The sequence below is a fragment of the Erpetoichthys calabaricus genome, chromosome 11 (genome assembly GCF_900747795.2).
Source record: "Erpetoichthys calabaricus chromosome 11, fErpCal1.3, whole genome shotgun sequence".
NCBI classification, from domain to species: Eukaryota; Metazoa; Chordata; class Cladistia; order Polypteriformes; family Polypteridae; genus Erpetoichthys; species Erpetoichthys calabaricus.
This window is the reverse complement of record NC_041404.2, coordinates 133,267,834-133,289,770: the sequence shown is the minus strand read 5'-3', so window position 1 is coordinate 133,289,770 and position 21,937 is coordinate 133,267,834. Positions and strand designations below refer to the sequence as shown.

General features: G+C 39.0%; 1 protein-coding gene across 2 annotated transcripts; it reads right to left on the bottom strand.

Annotated features, from left to right (window-relative positions):
* Nucleotides 1-3,231: 3,231 nt before the first annotated feature.
* On the bottom strand, nt 3,232-21,932 carry nudt1 (nudix (nucleoside diphosphate linked moiety X)-type motif 1). Of its 2 annotated transcripts, XM_051933637.1 has the most exons (5): nt 21,846-21,892; nt 20,033-20,173; nt 18,872-19,030; nt 10,216-10,361; nt 3,232-4,183 (listed from the first exon to the last, which is right to left on the bottom strand). In XM_051933637.1, the coding sequence occupies exons 3-5, from the start codon at nt 19,021-19,023 to the stop codon at nt 4,011-4,013; spliced, it is 471 nt and encodes a 156-aa protein (XP_051789597.1). In that variant the 5' UTR covers nt 19,024-19,030; nt 20,033-20,173; nt 21,846-21,892; the 3' UTR covers nt 3,232-4,010. The 2 variants fall into 2 exon arrangements, with proteins under 2 accessions (XP_051789597.1, XP_028669759.1); XM_028813926.2 differs by lacking the exon at nt 20,033-20,173 and having other exon boundaries at nt 21,846-21,932.
* Nucleotides 21,933-21,937: the final 5 nt, after the last annotated feature.

Sequence of the window (21,937 nt, the reverse complement as noted above, 5' to 3'; positions counted from 1 at the left end):
CTTCCCCTTCCTGAGACGCCGGATGGTGGACCAGAATCTCCTCGAAGCCGTCCGAAAGTCATTCTCCATGGCCTCCCCAAACTCCTCCCACGCCCAAGTTTTTGCCTCGGCAACCACCAAAGCCACATTCCGCTTGGCCTGCCGGTACCTATCAGCTGCCACCAGGGTCCCACAGGACAAAAGGGTCCTGTAGGACTCCTCCTTTAGCTTGACGGCATCCTTCACCGCCGGTGTCCACCAACAGGTTCGGGGATTGCCGCCACGACAGGCACCGACCACCTTACGGCCACAGCTCCGGTCAGCTGCCTCAACAATAGAGTTACGGAACATGGCCCATTCGGACTCAATGTCCCCCACCTCCCTCGGGATGTGGTCGAAGTTCTGCCGGATGTGGGAGTTGAAGCTACTTCTGACAGGGGGCTCTGCCAGATGTTCCCAGCAGACCCTCACAACACGTTTGGGCCTACCAGGCCTGACTGGCATCCTCCCCCACCATCGAAGCCAACTCACCACCAGGTGGTGATCAGTTGATAGCTCCGCCCCTCTCTTCACCCGAGTGTCCAAGACATGTGGCCGCAAGTCGATCATCGAACTGAGGCCTAGGGTGTCCTGGTGCCAAGTGCACATATGAATACCCCTATGCTTGAACATGGTGTTCGTTATGGACAATCCGTGACGAGCACAGAAGTCCAATAACAAAACGCCACTCGGGTTCAGATCGGGGGGGCCATTCCTCCCAATCACGCCCTTCCAGGTCTCACTGTCATTGCCCACGTGAGCATTGAAGTCTCCCAGCAGAAGGAGGGAGTCCCCAGAAGGTATGCCCTCTAGCACCCCCTCCAGGGACTCCAAAAAGGGTGGGTACTCGGTGCATACGCACAAACAACAGTTAGGACCCGTCCCCTCACCCGAAGGTGGAGGGAGGCTACCCTCTCGTCCACCGGGGTAAACCCCAATGTACAGGCTCCAAGTCGGGGGGCAATAAGTATACCCACACCCGCTCGGCACCTCTCACCGGGGGCAACTCCAGAGTGGTACAGAGTCCAGCCCCTCTCAAGGAGATTGGTTCCAGAGTCCAAGCTGTGCATCGAGGTGAGTCCGACTATATCTAGCCAGAACCTCTCAACTTCGCGCACTAGCTCAGGCTCCTTCCCCTTCAGAGAGGTGACATTCCACGTCCCAAGAGTCAGCTTCTGTAGCCGAGGATCGGACTGCCAAGGTCCCCGCCTTCGGCCACCACCCAACTCACACTGCACCCGACCTCCTTGGCCCCTCCCATAGGTGGTGAGCCCATGGGAAGGGGGACCCACGTTGCCTCTTCGGGCTGTGCCCGGCCGAGCCCCATGGGTGCAGGCCCGGCCACCAGGCGCTTGCCATCGAGCCCCACCTCCAGGCCTGGCTCCAGAGTGGGGCCCTGGTGACCTGTGTCCGGGCAGGGGAAAACACCGTCCAAAATTGTTTTTCATCATAGGAGGTTTGTTTAATTGAGTCAACAGGGAAAATATCCAAAAGAGATTGATTGTGTTGAGAACAGAGGTGATAAATTTCATGGCATATCACAGAATGGATGTTCCTGAGTTGGAAGATCCACAATGCCTCATGGACCTTGTTTTCTTAGTGGACATTACACAGGAGCTGAACACGCTTAACTTCAAGCTCCAGGGCCCTGATCGGCTCATCACAGCAGCTTATGAAAGTATGAAAGCCTTCACCACAAAATTGAAACCATGGAAAACAAAGCTTTCTGCCAAAAATCTCAACTCATTTCCCAACATGTAGATCTTTTGTGGATGATGGCACAGCATTCAGGAGTGATGCATATACATCTGCCATTGAAAACCTACTGCAGGAATATGATCAGCGTTTTGCCGACTTTAGGTCACACTGCAACACCTGCCAGCTGTTTGCAGACCCTTTTTTAGCTGATGTGGAGAGGGTTCCAAGTTTGTTCCAAATGGAACTTATTGACTTCCAGTGCAGTAGTGAGCTAAAATATAAGTTCAGAGAGGCACAGGGAAAAGCAGACTTGACTGGACAGTTTCTGGGAGAATTACCTCCATCCTTTCCAGAGCTGTCCACAGTGTTTGGTCAGGTAATGTGCCTTTTTGGAAGCACATTTCTGTGTGAAACTTTTCTCAACTATGAACTTTAATAAATGCAAGTACAGGTGTAGGTTTACTGATGCAAATCTTGAATTTGTACTCTGGAGTTTCAACTGTAGACTCCATTTGGGCAAATGCGGCGAGGCAGTGTGAGCAGAAACGCTGCCAGGTTTCTGGACAGAAGTGTAATATAAGTTCAAATGTATTCAGGTATTGCACGTGTTAGGTTAAAGCAAAGTTTTGTTAATTTAATGAGAAAATAATTGCACATTTAAAAGTAATGTATTTAGAGTACAGCTTGCTTTATGAAAAAATGTTAGTAATGGAAATAAAAATAGATTTAAAGAATATTACAATCTCTTGTTGTACTTGAACATTCATGTGCCCCCTGTATGACATGATAATACCAGCAGTGACCCAAACCCAATTTGAATTTGAGACCCCTGACTTGGAGTATCTGCAGAGTAATGAAAGTATAATCCAATCTGAAGCTCCAAGTATTGCATGGTCTTAAAACCCATTTTGGGTTGGTAAGGAAATTTCCACTTAGTGTATCAGGGAAGTTAAGACTGGAGAGCAGGGAAATGTATAATATAAACCAAAATAAACACATAAACCACGTGTCACTGTATGAAACTCAAATATACATAAAACGGCAAAGCAACCCACAAGCCTGCAAGGCAGCTTGTAGTAATAAGATCTTATCAAAGTGTAGTTGGGCCTCACCGTTCTCACCTTTGTCTCACCTGTAAAAATGTGATTCCCCATTCAAATCAAGCTTTTAAATTAACTCATTTTTCACAGTGCAATTTTTTGTCATACCTTAAATAACGTAGATAAGTATTCAAAGGGGCAAAAGTGAACTGTTCTCAAAATTGGATTACATTTTCACAGTTGTGTGGGACCCACTGCCCTACAAATTGTTTTGAATTATTAAACCACTTTATCTTATCTTAGTTTGACTACTTTTACATCTTCTACCTTTTTTTCCTGCTGGTAAAAGCTTGACTCACAGTAACCCTGAATTAAGCAGTCAAAGTTTTTATCCTGTTATTAATCTTTTAATTTATGATTTGCATAGTAATAAAAATGACAATTTTCTCAAACTATATGGACCAGATCAAACGACTTGGAATTTTATAGTTTTTATTAAAACAAAATTGAAATTAATACAAATTATGGACCATTTTTCTAACACTTTTCATTTTACAGTTAATTCACCCTTCATAATCACATTTTTTTCTCCCTCAATTTTATGTGGCCCTTTTTACTAATTTTGTTTGGCAGCTGAACCTCACTTGGCTGATACCCTGAACTACAGAGGCCCCATTTATTTATTTATTTTTTTAAAAGCACTTCCCAAATGATCTACCGCAGTGTGGCGTTGGCCAGGCTTGCCTTAATTTCTAGGTTCCTGCTGAAGTCCAATTTCTATGCTCCCATCTGCTATTAAAGCAGAATTAAAGTCACACTGCGAAACTAATTCAACACCACTTACAGGTGTTAACTGTCGCTTTTTGTGACCTTTGAAGAGTGGACTCCTGCCACCCATCAGCTGGTGTTTCAGCACTTCAGGCTTCATTGCACTATGTAAAATGTTATTTTCCACAGCTCAAGTGTGAAGTGCTTTAATGACAAATGACTTTACGCTTACTAGTTTTCTTCAATATTTAGTGAAATAAAAGATGCTATCCAAAACTGGCCCTGTAGCCATAACAGGGCAGGCGTCAAACACTGGGAATAACTGATAGTTGATGAAAAATTATTAGGAGAGAGCATATAAATGTTTAATTTTTTTTTTTTTTTTTTTTTATTAAATTGGCCACTGCAATATTTTCTAGAAGGCCTGGAATCTAGAAACTGCTTCACCTTCCCGCAAATGGTGGAAATCCTTTATATTTTTTTATATTAAAGATGTTCTACTTCTTGTAACTTCTGCTCAAGAATGATGTCATGTCCTTGGAATTTAAAATAGCCAAGAAATTTCTTTTTTTGCATCATTAAAGGAAACCAATATATGTCATCTGGCCACATCTGATGGAAGGGGATTTTATCACAGTTGAACCACTGTGGCTTCATCTCTAGAAAAGACAAAATTGGGAAATAACCTTAGTTCATATTTAACATGAAACTAAAATGAAGTCTACAACCCTGGCCATGTGAGAGATCTCAGCTTTTAGCTTCATTATATATAACAGTCATAAGAAAATAAACATTTGTTTCAAAAATACAAACAGTGATATGCTATCAGGTTGAAGTTGGTATCATAAAATTACCACTACAATAATTCACTACAAATCTCAACCTTAATTTTCATATGAAGCTCTAAATTAAGCTGTGTAATAATTTGGACATATGTATAAAGTTACATACACTAGATCCCTAGTTTATCTTTTAAATATTTAGCATTTTCCTTCATTTAGTGTTTGCTAATTTTAATATAAAAAAACACTTTTGTCTGAACTAGTACAGATCTTGGTTGCTTGAGACACTGCAGTGAAAAGTGACATTATTCTGACTTTTGCCTTGTATCTTTTTTTTTTTTTGTTTGTTTCTTTGGCTGTTCAGATTAATTTTGCAAGTGACCTGGGGGGTATTTTTCATACGTCGCTTAAATCATCCAAGATCAGGTGCCTCATCTTGGATAAGTTAATGCCAGTGAAACTCATCCAGATAAGTCGGTTTTTCAAACGCAGCCGTGTATTAGATTAGTCGAGCTGGATCTAATCATATGAGATGAATGCGCGCGCCGGCGCTGAGTGAAAAGCCCATACATATTGAGTCTAGAAAACATGATCAGCAAGTCTTTGATAGGCTGTAACAAAATGACGAAAGAACGGGTGCATTTTTTTTTCACACACGCGGCGCAAGACCATTTATTTGAAGGACATGAAGAATTTCAAGATTTAATATGCACAAGGGGTAACACTGCAAAAGCAGCCCAGACCAGAAAAGACGGCTGGCAAAAAGTGGCCGACAAATTAAACGCTAAAGCATTTCATTTCCTATGTGTCAGATTAATTATTATTTAATATGTCATAATTCCAGATCAAACGTGAGCACAAGGAGAACATGGGAACAGGTTAAAGTGAAGTACAAGAATATACTTCAAACTGGTAAATATTGGTATATAACTATTTAAAGAATTGTTGACATAAATAATCATATATAATATAAAAAACATTAATTTTAAAGCTAATAAGAAGGCAGACAAGCAAAAAACAGGTGGAGGTCCACGTGGTCCAGACCTAACCCCTGCAGAAGAGTTGGCTCTGTTTCTGAGGGCATTCCAGGGGGAAGCTCCTCCTCAGAACCAGTGGCAGGATGCAGTGGTCACTTCATTTCAGGTAAAGGATGGTCATTGCATATATTTGTCCTCCATGTGTGCCATAGGTATGTTCCATATAGCCCTCTTTTTTGTTGGGTCAGTTGCAGGGAATGTCATATCCCTAGAACCTGTGTCTGACCAACGAGATATTGACGAAGGTCAAACATTTGATGAAGACACTGTGTCTGATTATTCATCAGGAGGAGAGGTACATTTTCCAAATAATGTTTGATCAAACTCCACTCTGATCAGTCCCATGTGCCCCAATCACATTTGGAAATCCTGGTAATGAGAATATTAGGCTGATTGAGATTCTTCATGGAACCGTGGGTGTTTTTGCCTGTGTATTACCTACCTGCAATGGCATGAAACGCCTCTTTTATTGTCTGCACACGCAGGTGTCCAGGAAACACTATGAAAACCCGAAGGAAATATTTCAGAGCCAAACAGACTTTACGAATTGCCTGGCAAACTGCACTTTTAGTTAGATTTTCCGCATCACCTACAGTATATAAAAAAGTGCCGGTTGTAAAAAACCTCAAAGCAATGCATACTGTCTGTGTGGTTGTGAGAGCCTGACTTCGCCGAGTTTGACTTCAAATATAAGGTGCTAATAAATCTTTGAGGTACAATATTCCCCCTCGGTTAAAGTGGTATCTTTCGAAAAGAATTTCCTCCAGGAGCAATAAAGGATCTTGCCAATCGCGCAAAACCCTCTCTATATGAAATTCCATCCATCCATTTTCCAACCCGCTGAATCCAAACACAGGGTCACGGGGGTCTGCTGGAGCCAATCCCAGCCAACACAGGGCACAAGGCAGGAACCAATCCCGGGCAGGGTGCCAACCCACTGCAGGACCTATATGAAATTCTCTTCGTATAATTTGCGCACCAATATCTATTGGTCGCTCATTCATGAACGGCGAAGCCATGACTGGATGACTTCCACGCACCGTCACTGATTACGTGTGTAAACTAATCCTTGATTATGTAGAACAAACCTGCTCCGAGCAGCTTTGAGGATTTGGATGTGTTGCTATGACAACACTTCCAGCAAGAGTTTCGAAAAACCGACAGATCCAGGATCAGGCCAAATTGTCAACAATTACATCCGGCTAAACGACTAATCCACGTACAAAAAATACCCCCCAGATCTGTCATTAAGAGAGTATCCTGAATGTGCCCAACATGCGTAAAATAAATAAAACAATTTTGTCAAACAGATGCTAGTTGCTGAGCAATTTCACATCATTTCGATGCAACATGTCTGTGAATTCATCACATCATGATGGCAATGGAGACAAATAGAAAAAAAAATGGCAGCTATAGCTTTGTGCGTGGTTATTACTTCACCATCTGTATGTAGGCATGTAAGACACACACCAGGACTGGTGTACATGAGATGTTAAGGTTTTGGATGCAAAACGTGGTGACAAAAGTAGCTTAAATTCTTTCTAAAAAGTTGTAATTTTATGTCCTTTTTCCTAAAATGATCATTTTTATGCCACATATGAGTGAAAAATGGGAAATGAGCTGCACTGTAAACACAAATTATTTTGTTTTCACAAATCAAGCCAAGGCTGTATAAGCCATACTGCAGACTGACTTCCTGCAGCCTTAGTTCAACAACAGTACTGTTGCTATCGATGACATGCCTGCTTTCATAAAAAAGAAATAATTTAAAATTGAAACGGACAATAATAATAACAGAAATTAAGCACAACAAAGCAAGGTATATTCACACTGTATATTGTCACACACGTGCGCATAGGAGGCAGCTAAAGGGCTTGAGTAAGGACAGTTCCGAAGCATGCCGGGATGTGGCAGAGTGCAATGACTCTTTTTCTCCCTTCCCTGTAGACCATTCACAGGAGATTCCACCTGGTCCTCTTGACGTCACTTCCGGGACCGAGCCAATGGAAGGAGACCTTGTTGGCTCCAGCCCCTGTGATGTCACATCCGGGCTCGAACCAATGGCTGAAGAACATGAGCCCAATCCTTATGATCTCACTTCCTGTCTCCCCCTTTAAAAGCCTGCACCTTTTCCCTATTCCCTCAGTCTTGTTTTGGACTCGGTTGTGTGCACATCAGTGCTGTATACTTTAAAGAAGCAACTTTGCAGCCAGGAAACAAATTATACGGATGGCTGCCCCAAACCTTTATGTGACTCTGTCTCAACTTTGTGACAATATATATATATGATAGAGAAAGACAAAAAGGTATAAAATAAAGGGTAATCCGATGTCACATTACATGACTTCTAGTTGCTGGGTCATGTCACTTTAAAAGGGACCGCCAATAACACTGCCTGCCAGAGCATGTACAAAGTACAAACGGTAAACACGTACAGTGAATTAAGCTGCACTCTTTGCCCTTTTTTCCATTCTGTCATGGCAAGTAAAACATGAGACATCAGACAAGATGAGCTTCTCTGCTGTTTGTAAAGTCCAAAACACCTGCGTTCCTTATTCTTCTTCGCTGCAGCTGCAGTACAGTAATCCCTCGCTACTTTGCGGTTCACTTTTCGCGGATTCACGACTTCGCGGATTTTATATGTAAGCATATCTAAATATATAACGCGGATTTTTCACTGCTTCGCGGGTTTCTGCGGACAATGGGTCTTTTTGCTTCTGGTATTTGCTTCCTCAGTTGGTTTGCCCAGTTGATTTCATACAAGAGATGCTATTGGCGGATGGCTGAGAAGCTACCCAATCAGAGCACGCAGTTAAGTTCCTGTGTGCTGCTGAATTGGCTCAGCGACGGAGTGCTGCATTAACCAGGAAGTCTCATCTCACTCATTCAGCATTAACGTGCTCTTGCTACTGCATTCAGGGGATTATCACCTTCATCGTCATCATTTTTACTGTGCAGCATATTCATCACCATCATCACGTCATATATAGCTACGTGTACTTCGCTATACAGTAAGTGTAAACTTATCTACTGATTTCATATTGTTTAGCAGTTGTCCCTGTTATTAACAGAGTAAAGGGTGGGTTGTAAACAATACAGGGAAAGTTTAAAAACGTCCAAATACACGTTAAATAATTAAATAAATATGGTGTCCCTACTTCGCGGAAATTCAGTTATCGCGGTCGGCCTTGGAACCTATCTCCTGCGATAAGTGAGGGATTACTGTATATGCATTGTTTTCCAGATGAGCATTCATTAGTTATCTTTTAAGCACTCAGAGCCCACATGACTAGAGACAGCATCAAAGCTGTTTGATTTTGTTGGGGTGAATCGAACACTAATTGGAATAAGTTGCTGCTTATGTTAGAATGCACAACTGTCTCAGACTCACTAAAATGATGTAAATAAAGGTTACGACTGAAAATCACTAGTAAAGTTGTCTGAGACATGGGCTACACACAGTGAACCCAGACCTATACTAATTATCAAATAACACTTTCCACAGATTTAACTTTTTTTTGGGTCCTAGAAAAATCCTAAACCAGGGTTCTACTCTATATCTCTCTCCTCACAGTAAAAGGAAAGCCCTCCTTATTAAATAGTATATAAATTCTAACATTGCACTCCAATATTTGAATGCACATTACTTGAAAAATATAAAGAAAGTCATTTTCAACCAAAGTGTATTTAGTGTCGAGAGGGATCCAGTACACAGGTTAACATGAAAGATGACATCTGAACTTCTGATACATTATCTGATCTCACTAAAAGCCCTACACTCACGACTGGTCAAGTGCTGAAGCTTAGCATCCCTATACCATGTATGCTGTTTTATCAGCTGCTTCGATGTCCTCTGTTGAAAACTGATATCAGCATACTGTTAAAGCAGATTGATCAATAGTAGGGGCATATTTGTTTTTAAATGATGCAGGATATTGGGGAGGGCAGTGTGGTATCAAATAACACTGTGTGGCTTGCAATGGCTGAACATTCTTTTAGGTCACACTGCTTTACATAAAAATGTATTTTTATTAGTGAATAATACTCCTGAAAAACACAGCTATAAAACTATAGCTTTAATTGATCAAAGTTAGGCAAAGCTACTATGGACCTGTTTTGATGTACCTGTGCCATGACACTGACACTTTACTTATGCCTACTCCCATTACTCTGTTCTGGAATCTTGACTTCACATCAGGGTATTTATTATAGTTAGATATGTAGACAGGCAGGATGTACAGTTGGTCATCAAATGAAACAACATCATTTAGCATTGACATGATGGGTGTGTGTGTGCCCTGTGGTGGGCTGGCGCCCTGCCCAGGGTTTGTTTTCCTGCCTTGTGTCCTGTGTTGGCTGGGATTGGCTCCAGCAGACCCCTGTGACCCTGTAGTTAGGATATAGCGAGTTGGATAATGGATGGATGGATGGATGAATGATTTTTCTCTCTGCTGTAAAAGGAACACACAAGCAGATAGTATTTGGTGTTTATTTTGTCTCTGAATGGCTATAAAAACCATAACAAATATACTTGTCTACATATATTGCAGGTTAATACTGTTTTTGTTTAAGACATGCATTTTGCATAATTTTTTCCTCTAATTCTGAGAGTTATTAACACTGATGAAAGCGAAGTGCTGCCATTGTATTCTGACACTACTAAAATAGCATACAATGTTAGCAATCGCAAGATATAAGTAACAGCCAAAACTATATTATCATAAGAGTATCGCATGTCAGAATAAGACTGTTTATGCTGAACAAACATGGACTTTTAGTTTGATGAGAAGTACATTTTCTTTGAAGTATCATCCATAAAAACAAAATAAATATTGTAGCACTTTTTTTTTTTCACCCCCCTGCCCTTCTTACCTTCTGACTCTGCTGGTTCTCCTTGGTAAGTATCAGCTCTAAAAATGTGAACATCCATTATCTCTGTTTCACCAACAAATTCAAATTTAATCTGTCCAATCTTCTCCAATGTGTCACATGTCAAGCTGCTTTCCTCAAAGAGTTCCCTACCACAGCAAAAGAGATATAGATGAACCATGTTGCTTTGATTAGGGCAAATATTTTAATATCCCACTTAGGACTGGAAGATTTAATGGAAGCTCTGGGTAAGTAAAAAGAAAAGAGTTCAGGATTGCAAAGCAGATAGCAAAAGAAATACCCTCAGTCTCATAATGGGAGGGAAAATCTGAACCTGTTTTATTGTGTTATCAAATAAACTCTTGTGTACTTTTGTTAACAGAGAATAGGAAGGAGTGTCAAAACTAGCTGGCTCACCGTCCAGATCTTATCCCACATATTTAACCCTAGTGGCAAGCTAATCGCTCACTGCCACCATCTTTACTTCCAAACCTTTAGTTCAACCTGGTTTATGACCTAAAAGGACGTCCCAAATGTGTCCCCTTAAGACATTGACTTATATTTTCAATTAAAAGTTAAATTTATTTGCATTGAAATCTGACGTAGCAAGTATAAGCAATATAAACAATTGCATAAACTGGGGAGGTTCATGCAGTCTTCATTGAGTCCGAGATGACTTCTTTACTTTAAGTGCAAATTATATATTCTTAATCAAAAACTAAAAGAAATATTTCTTGCAAGACAGAGTGCTGTATTTCAAGCAGCAGATTACAAGGTCCATCAAAGTGACAATTTTCAGTTGTTACCAGATAGAGAACAGCTTTTCACAAGTGTCCTTGTTTGCAACTAAACTGAACTCTCTTTTTAAAACAAGTCTAATAAAAGGCAGTCACCACCCCAGAACCTAGCTTTGTTTCTGCCAGGCAGACAGACACTTTCTCAAAACGCAAACAATGGCACCAAGTCATCACCAAGTCAAGGTCGTTTCCCATGGGAATCAAAAGCTGCTTTAAAACTGCAGACAGACCAGCTAAACAAAACATTGTAAAGGTCCTGCTTCACTTTCAACTTTCAATAGGCTGAATCGTGCATTGCCTTTGAGCTTTCCCAGAACACACAGACTGCACTTCTGTTCAGCATGAGAACTTTCAAGCTAAGGCCTCTTATCTGAATTCTCTAACCTGAAAAGATTAAAGTATCTCCCACATAACACTTTCTGCACAGTTTTATGACCAATGGATGAGCTTTGTGGAGCCCACATGCTCACACTTTTAGGTATCATAAAACAGGTAATACAGTTAGATCCATAAATATTTGGACAGAGACAACTTTTTTCTAATTTTGGTTCTGTACATTACCACAATGAATTTTAAATGAAACAACTCAGATGCAGTCGAAGTGCAGACTTTCAGCTTTAATTCAGTGGGGTGAATAAAACGATTGCATAAAAATGTGAGGCAACTAAAGCATTTTTTTAACACAATCCCTTCATTTCAAGGGCTCAAAAGTAATTGGACAATTGACTCAAAGGCTATTTCATGGGCAGGTGTGGGCAAGTCCATCGTTATGTCATTATCAATTAAGCAGATAAAAGGCCTGGAGTTGATTTGAGGTGTGGTGCTTGCATGTGGAAGATTTTGCTGTGAACAGACAACATGCGGTCAAAGGAGCTCTTCATGCAGGTGAAAGAAGACATCCTTAAGCTGCAAAAACAGTAAAAACCCATCCAAGAAATTGCTACAATATTACGAGTGGAAAAATCTACAGTTTGGTACATCCTGAGAAAGAAAGCAAGCGCTGGTGAACTCAGCAACGCAAAAAGACCTGGACATCCACAGAAGACAACAGTGGTGGGTGATCGCAGAATCATTTCCATGGTGAAGAGAAACCCCTTCACAACAGCCAACCAAGTGAATAACACTCTCCAAGAGGGTAGGCGTATCGATATCCAAGTCTACCATAAATAGAAGACTGCATGAAAGTAAATACAGAGGGTGCACTGCAAGGTGTAAGCCACTCATAAGCCTCAAGAATAGAAAGGCTAGATTGGACTTTGGTAAAGAACATCTAAAAAAGCCTGCACAGTTCTGGAAAAACATTCTTTGGACAGATGAAACCAAGATCAACCTCTAACAGAATGATGGCAAGAAAAAAGTATGGAGAAGGCGTAGAACAGCTCATTATCCAAAGCATACCACATCATCTGTAAAACACGGTGGAGGCAGTGTGATGGCTTGGGCATGCATGGCTGCCAGTGGCACTGGGACACTAGTGTTTATTGATGATGTGACACAGGACAGAAGCAGCCGAATGAATTCTGAGGTGTTCAGAGACATACTGTCTGCTCAAATCCAGCTAAATGCAGTCAAATTGGTTGGGTGGCGTTTCATGATACAGATGGACAATGACCCAAAACATACAGCCAAAGCAACCCAGGAGTTTATTAAAGCAAAGAAGTGGAAAATTCTTGAATGGCCAAGTCAGTCACCTGATCTTAATTCAATTGAGCATGCATTTCACTTGTTGAAGACTAAACTTCAGACAGAAAGGCCCACAAACAAACCAACTGAAAGCCGCAGCAGTAAAGGCCTGGCAGAGCATTAAAAAGGAGGAAACCCAGCATCTGGTGATGTCCATGAGTTCAAGACTTCAGGCTGTCATTGCCAGCAAAGGGTTTTCAACCAAGTATTAGAAATGAACATTTTATTTCCAGTTATTTAATTTGTCCAATTACTTTTGAGCCCCTGAAATGAAGGGATTGTGTTAAAAAATGCTTTAGTTGCCTCACATTTTTATGCAATCATTTTGTTCACCCCACTGAATTAAAGCTGAAAGTCTGCACTTCAACTGCATCTGAGTTGTTTCATTTAAAATCCATTGTGGTAATGTACAGAACCAAAATTAGAAAAAAGTTGTCTCTGTCCAAATATTTATGGACCTAACTGTATATTAACCACAGAATGATTTGCAGAAATTTTGTGTTAAGTTTGACTAAAATACAGACTGTTTTGCAAAAACGTTTTGGAAACCCTTGTAGATGGAAGACAAAAACTCATCAACTACAATTTCTTTCTTCAGGTACGAAAACCTAAATGTTTACCACAAACTTTGCCCTGGGTACACTGTAGTCACTGGTCTAAAACAGGACAATAACAATTTGAACTTGTGTCATTTTTTTGGTTTGAGACTCAGACTACTTTGATGTTATCCATTCAAAGATCACAGAACATTTAATGCCAGTGGGTCTATCAACTCAACAAGGCTTTAAGAGCATTTGTGTTCAGTTCTGGGTTAATAACTTTAACAGTGATTACTCTCCCCCAAAGAAATAATGGAAAATAGAAAAAGTGAGGTAAATTTTGGTAGTGCAGCAAAATATATAAACTAAAAATATAGGACACAGAACAAGAAAAAACACTAAATATAATTTAAGAATGTACTGAGAGTTGCTGAAGGGATGTGTGTTTCATAAAATCAAATCTACAGAAATAATTAAAACTAGCATAGACAGAACAGTTTGTGAAGTCTGGATCTACAACATATTATAAACATTTTTAGTTTTTAAACAAAATAATTCAAAATGTACCAATTAGGTATGCCATATGCATGCTTGCCATTTGTTTTGAACCTCAAATTTGCAATTTGCACCTGGTGCAAAGGGAAGTCCCAAGAACTAGATTTTTTCCCCATGAGAAAATGAACCAAACTGCATATTTATATCTGAAAATTAATACCAATTATCAACTAGAGATAATGGAAAGTATTTGCATGAAAGAATTACATTCTTCACACATATCCAAAATAACTGTAGTCTAATTAAGAGTAAATTTCATCTCTGACCTTTACACTCTTATCAGTTTTACTTAGAGCTTGCTACGGTTATAACCAGGCTGAGTATGTAATTAGATTTTCTGGAGGGTTTTCTTGCTGTTCACATTCAACTATGGTCCTCCTCTTAAGTGACCCCATCTTAAATAATTCATGTTAAAGATATTACATTGATAGTATATTTAAATTACTGGGGCATGAATAAAATACAAAATTCTTAATTATAAACAGGGAATGGAACCTACCAAAAAGTTGACGGATACTTTAGCAGAAAGCAAATATGCAATTTTATATGTATAAATAAAAGCATGTTGGCCAATCCATTACATACTCTTGATGAAGACACCACCTTGGAACTTTACATATATAAATACACGTATTATATCATATTTTGAAGAGAAGGAAGGTTGACTGACTAAGCAATGGTTGAGATTTTTAAAAGAACATTTAACTAAAATGTTAACATGAATTAATTTGAATGAAAGATATACTAGATGCACAACATGTTTATTGTATGTCCTCTCCACTTGCACTGATATAGTGTAGCGCTCAGATAGCACTGAGGTTCACAAACCATGTTGTTGACCTTGTTCCATTGTGTTCAAGTTTACTGTCGAGTCCATACCATACAATGAAATTCATACTGTCATGTCTCCTCAGAATAGTGCCATTACACACAAGAATGTGTACATTACTGTTACAATGACTACCTGATCAGTAACCTTGTATGAAACACACATGGTATTTCTTATTATGATCGGCTGTTTAGTAAACTTTAGACCTGTGGATGGAAACCACCTGTAAATCTAGTAGTACAAGTGTGAATGGGTCCTGTACTGTCTGCGTGAAAGGGGGAGTAAAAGGCAGTGTGTATTATAAATGTCTTTAAAGGAAGGAAGCAGGTTGCCCGTAATATTCTGTGCCACATTTACCACCCCCTGCAGGGCTTTAAGATCCTCAGCCAAATAGGTGATGTACCAGAATGTTATGCAGATACTGAGAATAGACTCCAATGTGCTTATATAGAAGTTAGTGTGAGTGGATGAAGAAATATTTTTTGTCCAACGCCTGAAAAAGTATAGGCACTGAGGAGCCTCCTTGACAAGAGCAAAAATGTATTGTGCCTACTGCACTTCATCAGTGATGGTTACACCAAGACACGATTTAAATAACGATATAGGTGAAATTACATTATTGATCATATAGCACTTATCTAAAAAAATAAAATTAAATGTTATTTGAACACTAATGGTGTGAATTTCTCGGTAATGTGCCTGTTGCCCTGTTGTTTCTGCAAAAACACTCAAGATTTTTGAAGAAAAAAAACATAAGTGAAAAACAATAATTGCATTTTTTGACTTTTCAACTAAATGGTATTTTTGCTGGGAAGTCTGAATTCATTCCGTTTTCCCATAAGTGAGCAGACATACTGTACAAAGATGCTTTGACCATTAATTTTTGAAGTGCAGATAGCAACACTGACAAATGATGTACAGTATCTGCTGTGAAGTAGCTTGATATAAAGAAAAGTGTCTCTTTTATCATTGTTTTCTGAAATGGTTTACTATTCTGGTGGTTCTGTCTCTGATAACATATCTACTTTGTCATGTCATGTCTAAGAGTAGATTCCTGTCTCCGTCTTTCTTTGACTCATTTTTCCAATGGAAATTGTGAGTTTAAGATAACTTAATAATTTTCCAACCCACTCATTCTTATTGATTCTTCAGCGTCACCCTGCAGTGTGCAGCAACATTCTACTTAATTTGTTATTATTAAGAGCACTTCCACTTATGTGCCTGGTATGCTACAAGATAATTACAAATACATTATGAAAAAAAAGAAATATAAACATTTTGTCTGTTATTTATACAACCATTTGTGTAACCCACTTATTCCAAGACAGAGTGTTGGAGAGCAAACCTTAGCATTGTAGTTAACAGGAAAAAGTCAGGAATCAACCTTGAAAAAGTGCACATAATATACAGAGAGTACCCAAGCCAGATTTTGAACCCTAAACTATGTGGCTTGTGGGGCAGCAGATATAAAAACTGAACCATCTGCCTTGTGTACCATAATGGTAAGGAAAGTGTACTTAATAGTCAAATTTTCAATTTCTTGAAAAAGCAGCTATTAAGTAAGTATTAAAAACACCCCTATCAAATAAGGCACTAAAATATGGTTCAATTGACTCAACTAAATCAACCTATACTGTAAAACTGTTTCACATATGGTTAAACACGTTACCTACATTTCTTATTACAAATGGAATGCGTTATTTACGAGAAAAAAAATGAAAGGATTTTCAGAAAGACAGCTAAGAAGAACAAATGAAGCAAAGCAATAATGTGGATGTCAAAGGAATACCTTACCATACCGACGGATTAGTGAAATCAGAAAATTTATAATGTTACTCCTGATCTCCTTTTTGCAGAATCATTTTTTTTTTTACTTTTTTTTTTTGCAAATTCAGTTTAATACTGTATGATGTAAAGTTTGCATGTTTCTTAGGAAATTAATGGGACTGTCAAAATCAGGTCCACTAGTTACAATAGACATACACTCAAAGAGACTGCTGTAGTTTGAGCACAACTAGGCACCCAAGAAATGTATCTTTTATTTTCCCCTGACATTTTCTTTTGCATTGTCTTTGATGACTAGATAGTAACAGTATATTAACTCTTTGAGGGCTGAATATTTTTTCCAAAAAACAGTTTCTGAAAAGCAATGGTTTCACACAGAAATCAACATAAAATGTCTGTTGCTGCATGCTGTGGCAGCCAGTTTGACAAGAATGTGCGGCAGGCTTGCTGCCAAGCTGTCTTCATGTGGCTGAGGCAGCAGCAGCAGCGATCAAGGTTTCTACCTCTTATCATTGTTAAGTGGCACTCCTCCCTGGCAAACATAGACATATCAGCTACAAGAACCCGTTCATCACCTTGATTAGCTGGGGACCAGTCAACTGAAGCTGGAACCTCGCATTCGTTTTCGATCACTTGTATCAAAATCAGAGTCCAACAAGTAATAGTCCAGTTCAGAGATAATAGAAAAAACGTCGTCTACACAGTAGTTTGCTTTATGTGTTCACTTTGATCTCTCGCTAGATGTCAGTGCCATTTTTGCTGTTGTTTGCGCCTTGCTAGTCACACAAGCGCAGGAAATCTCGGTCAAACCAATGAAGCTAACTTTCCTTCTAGCAACAAGAGTCCAGCTAAAACATAACAGTTGGTTTTGTCACAGTTTACGGTCGATTACCATCGTCAACTCCTCCTTTTGACAAAAGTTGACATCAGCCCTGAAAGAGTTAAGTTATAGAAAATGATAATTTAGATAAGTATGAAAACTAAACCATATCACAGTGACTGCCTTAAAGGTGATATGATATCATCACATCACATCTCAAGTAAAACAGTGTTGTGACATTTACTTTAAGACCTTGAATATGATGTAGTTTATTTATGTTTGCTGATGTCATTTAACAGCTGACTCTATGCAGTAGTGATGTGTTGGCTTTTGCTTATATTTTTGACAGGAATGCTCAGTATTTACTATTGATTGATTGCTTATATCCCTAAGAATTGCCAATGCAGAGGCTGAATGTCCCACACTTGTCAGGAGATCACTTTATGTGAAGACTGGGAGTTCCCCAGGTATTCACACAATCAAGAATTTTAATTCCCTCTCCTCCACAGTCACTTAAGACTTTGACTAATTTATTTTTCTTATTTGCTACTTTTTTATTTGGTTGTCTGCACAGTACTCTAGGCTAGAACTCTGCAAACATATTGCTTCAGATATGACATACAGATTCCTTTTTTGTAACTGTTATATGAATAATGCAAATATTATGTCTGATCTTTTGTTGAACAGATTAAACAACTTTCTATCATTATTTTCCCTTTTAACAATATAGGACACATTGTGCAAATAAAAAGGAATGCTCAGATGAAAAGTGTGCAAAAATAGTGCCTGGAAGTAGCTGATACTTCAAAATAGTCACTGCAAATGTGCCTCTTAATTAGCTTACCAAATACAACACAGATGTATGTTTATTCTTACAAGCAAGATGTCTGTATTTATCAGCTCCTGTTGGGCAAATCTACAAGGTTTGGTTACTTGGGCATACCCAGCCCATCACTCTGCTTTGATTTAGTCACATAATATAGCTCAGAGTTTACTTCTGCCTAGGTAAAACTCAAAGAAACTTTAAATTATGGGGTTAATAAGAGATATTGATATATTTTACAAGTTTTACGCTGATATGGGCGAGTGTATATAAAGCAGCAAAGTCTTGGCAGATCAATCAATAAAGTACAATTTACACATAAATAAGGGAGAGCACATGGGTTAATTGACTTGCTCAGGGTCACCCAGAAAGACAGCAGTGATATTTGAACCTACATCCTTGGGATTTCAGCATGAATTAATATGATTTAAGTCTTTTTGAGATTTGCAGTCTTTAATTTTCAATCCTTTCCCATAGGACTTGATCACATTGACTACTTTTACACTTACCATCAATTTAGTAAAAGTATCTTTTGAAAAATGAATATTTATATTTAATTAAATAAAGCATTTGCCTGAATTTGAAAATTTGAATTGAATATTACTAAAAAAACATGTACTTACCAGGGGAAAAAAAAGAAACCAGAATAGAAGATTTCAGTCAGGGAAGGAATAAAATGAAAGAATATGACGTTATATTTCATTTCTTTTTTTTTTTTTAAAGGGTCATACTGTATGTTTGATGGGGCACACAACATCTGTAGAAATGGATGATAAAAAGAAACAAATAGACCGATAGAATTAAACGTTTTGGTGCAAATAAACCTACCGTTTTGCTGCTTGTTCAATAGTCTCTCCTGGCTGAACTTTTCCTCCAAAACCATTCCAACGTCCTGCACCAAAACCTCGCTTTTTCATGCCCAGAAGAACACGACCAGGCTGCACCACCAAGACCAAGGTCAGCAGTTTGTTTGTGAACATATTTCTCCTACATAGGAAAGATGTCACATTGATTTACATATTAGACTAGTGCCTTCCAACCCACTACTACTACAATATTCTTTAATAGCAGCTAATTTGTTGGAACACAAATGTACAGTTAAAAAAGATCTAATATTAGGTTATCTGAATCTACACAACCATTAAAAAGGAAATTATTTAAAATGTGTAGGCAGCAATACACAAACTGTGAAATGCTAAAGAAAAAAGTACTATAATTGGATGTACTGTATTTTTGCATTATAACTTTCAAAGCATGATGATTGGAAGCAAGTAGTATACTTGGCAGGTAGGTAGATGTGGCATTCTTGGGGTTTTACATAACAAATTAATACACTTTTGTGGGATAAAAACATGACTGATTGAATATAACATGGTATCTCTGCATCATTTTTCTTACAACTTGAATAATTCCTAGTGCATAACAAATAACTGAGCACCCTTCTTTATCTGCACTATCAAAACACCAGTAATGTTCCATACTTCTTTAGTTTTAATATTTTAGGTATAAGGTCATAGCGCATTTCACTACTAGAGATGCACTGTGAACACAGAAACTGGGTAACTGTTATGAGACAAATGGTTCACTAACAATACATAAGGGAAGGCTGCAATGTGTTTTTTTGCAGCCACTGCCATGCCTATAAATAAGCTTCTGATCTGATTTGCCTTGCTGCTAAGATATTGGTAATGACACTACGGCATTAAATTTCCATTATTTTTAAAGATATAAAGTTATTTTTTGTTACACTATGATAAGGGAGGGATGGTAAGGATGGAAAATCACATATGGTGTCATAAAAGTCATGAAAGAGTAAAGGCAATTTGAAAATTAACAGCAATGGATAGAAGATGATACAATACAACATGTTTGCGACAGTTTAATGGTAGTTCAGACAGCACAGAGCAGCACTCTGCAGTTAGTCTAGTTGAAGCCAAGGTCAAATGAACAATGCCACAGGAACAGACTGCATACTGATTTAACATTGACCTTTAGCCATGACACAGTGTCAAGCATTGTTTCTTTACCTCAAACAGGTAAGGACTTGATTTTGTCATTTGTGGGCAGATTGATCCAGAGGTAAATTCCAAGATGAAGTATCAGCTGCATCTCAGCCCAAAGATTACACCACTGTTTCAAATTATAAAATGAGCTTATTCATACTTCTTGCGCTGCATCCCTGAATGGGAAAAGCTTGCCTCTGACAAGAAATGCCGGTTACTAAAGACATGCTATGCAGTATTAGAGATCTTTTGTTGCACATCACTTTTAAGACCAAAATATTCATATTTTTGAAAGGTTCATTTGGCCTGTGATTAGGAAAATGCACAGCCTTCTGATTCTTAAGTGCACCCCTTCATAATACACTTTGACACATTTTTTTCTGGCCCACTGCTGTGCTCTTGAATATACAGCTGTACTAAGAACAGATTTTGAATACTTCTCCAACACTCTAAAAATATTATTCTGCTGCTGACCTTGTTCTAGATCACTCTTGAACCTGAGTTTCCCAATGTACTTGGTTATGCTTAAGCATCCATCAAAACAAGCAAAATCTAGATCTATTTCTCATTAAAGGCAATTGAAAATAACTGCCATATTTCACATGTTCACTTTGTTACTATAACCATTTTAAAAGGCCTTCTTAATGTCAGCTATACTTATTTTACCCACCACAGCCATTACATAGTGTGCAAATAAATCAGTAGGCTGCTGACTGTACATTTTGGTGTATCTGTAAAGAGGAAATATTTGTGTTTGTTTTTTTCAACTAGTTAATTTGGCAGCCTTAATCTTTACATTGTCACAAAGGCAGCACAATGAGAGAGTGGATAGCACAGCTGCCCCACAGACCCAGCATCAAATCATGCACTGTCTGTGTTACATTTATGCATTCTGTTTTAAGTATTCCTCCCACACCTCAAACACATTAAGTTGACCGGCGATTCTAAATTGGCTCCATGTGAGTCTGCGCATGAGTGTGCCCTCTACTGGACTGCGCACTTGTCCACGGTTACTTCCTGCCCTGCGCCCAGTGTCACTGGGTTAGACTCTAGCCACCCACAACCATAAACTTTATTAAGCTCGTTTTAAAATGTTACATGATTTGCGAGGGAAAGCTCTCTATTCAGGAACAACTATGAGTGCTATTAGACCAAACATGTCCAGGAGTGAGCCCAGATACTATAGCCCAAGAGAGTAAAAAATTTTTAAAAACTGACCCTTCCAAGTAACTTCATCCCGGAGGGTGATAAAAAGAATGGAAAGACAGAATAGCAGTTAGCCAGCCACCTGTGAATAGTAATAAGGCAGGGATTTGAACACAAAACAACTTTTCTTTAAATGCAGAAAAAAACAAAATACTGTTATAGAGAGACATAGGGATTAATGGTGTTGCTGCCTCAAGGATCCAGCCTCCTGGCTTTAAACCAAAGTCCTGGTTTCTACCCACGGGTGGACGAGGCGACTTACTGATGGTCACACAATGTCAGTAACGGGATTTGAACCCACACCATCAGGATCTGAAGTGCACAGCCCTAATCCCTACGCCATAAATAAACCGTGTTTTTATAAAATACCCTTGTTGTGCCTCATAGAAACGTTCGTGCCCGTCTATTGTTCATATAAAACTGCAGTCCCGTTATCTTTCGATGATGCTTTTTGATTAATGGGAAAATATGATTTCCAGCTTTATTACCTTGCAGAATATCAATCACCTCGTTTAATTAATGCGATAAGTGAAATGGTAAAAGAAGTCACCGAAACTTAAAAGAATGTTCTAACACTTTGTGAAAAATCCTACCTCAACCGTTCAACCACTGAGATTCACCCGCGAAAACAGTAGGCGCGACTGCAACACACGTGCATTTTCCGCGGCTACGGAAAATAATAAAC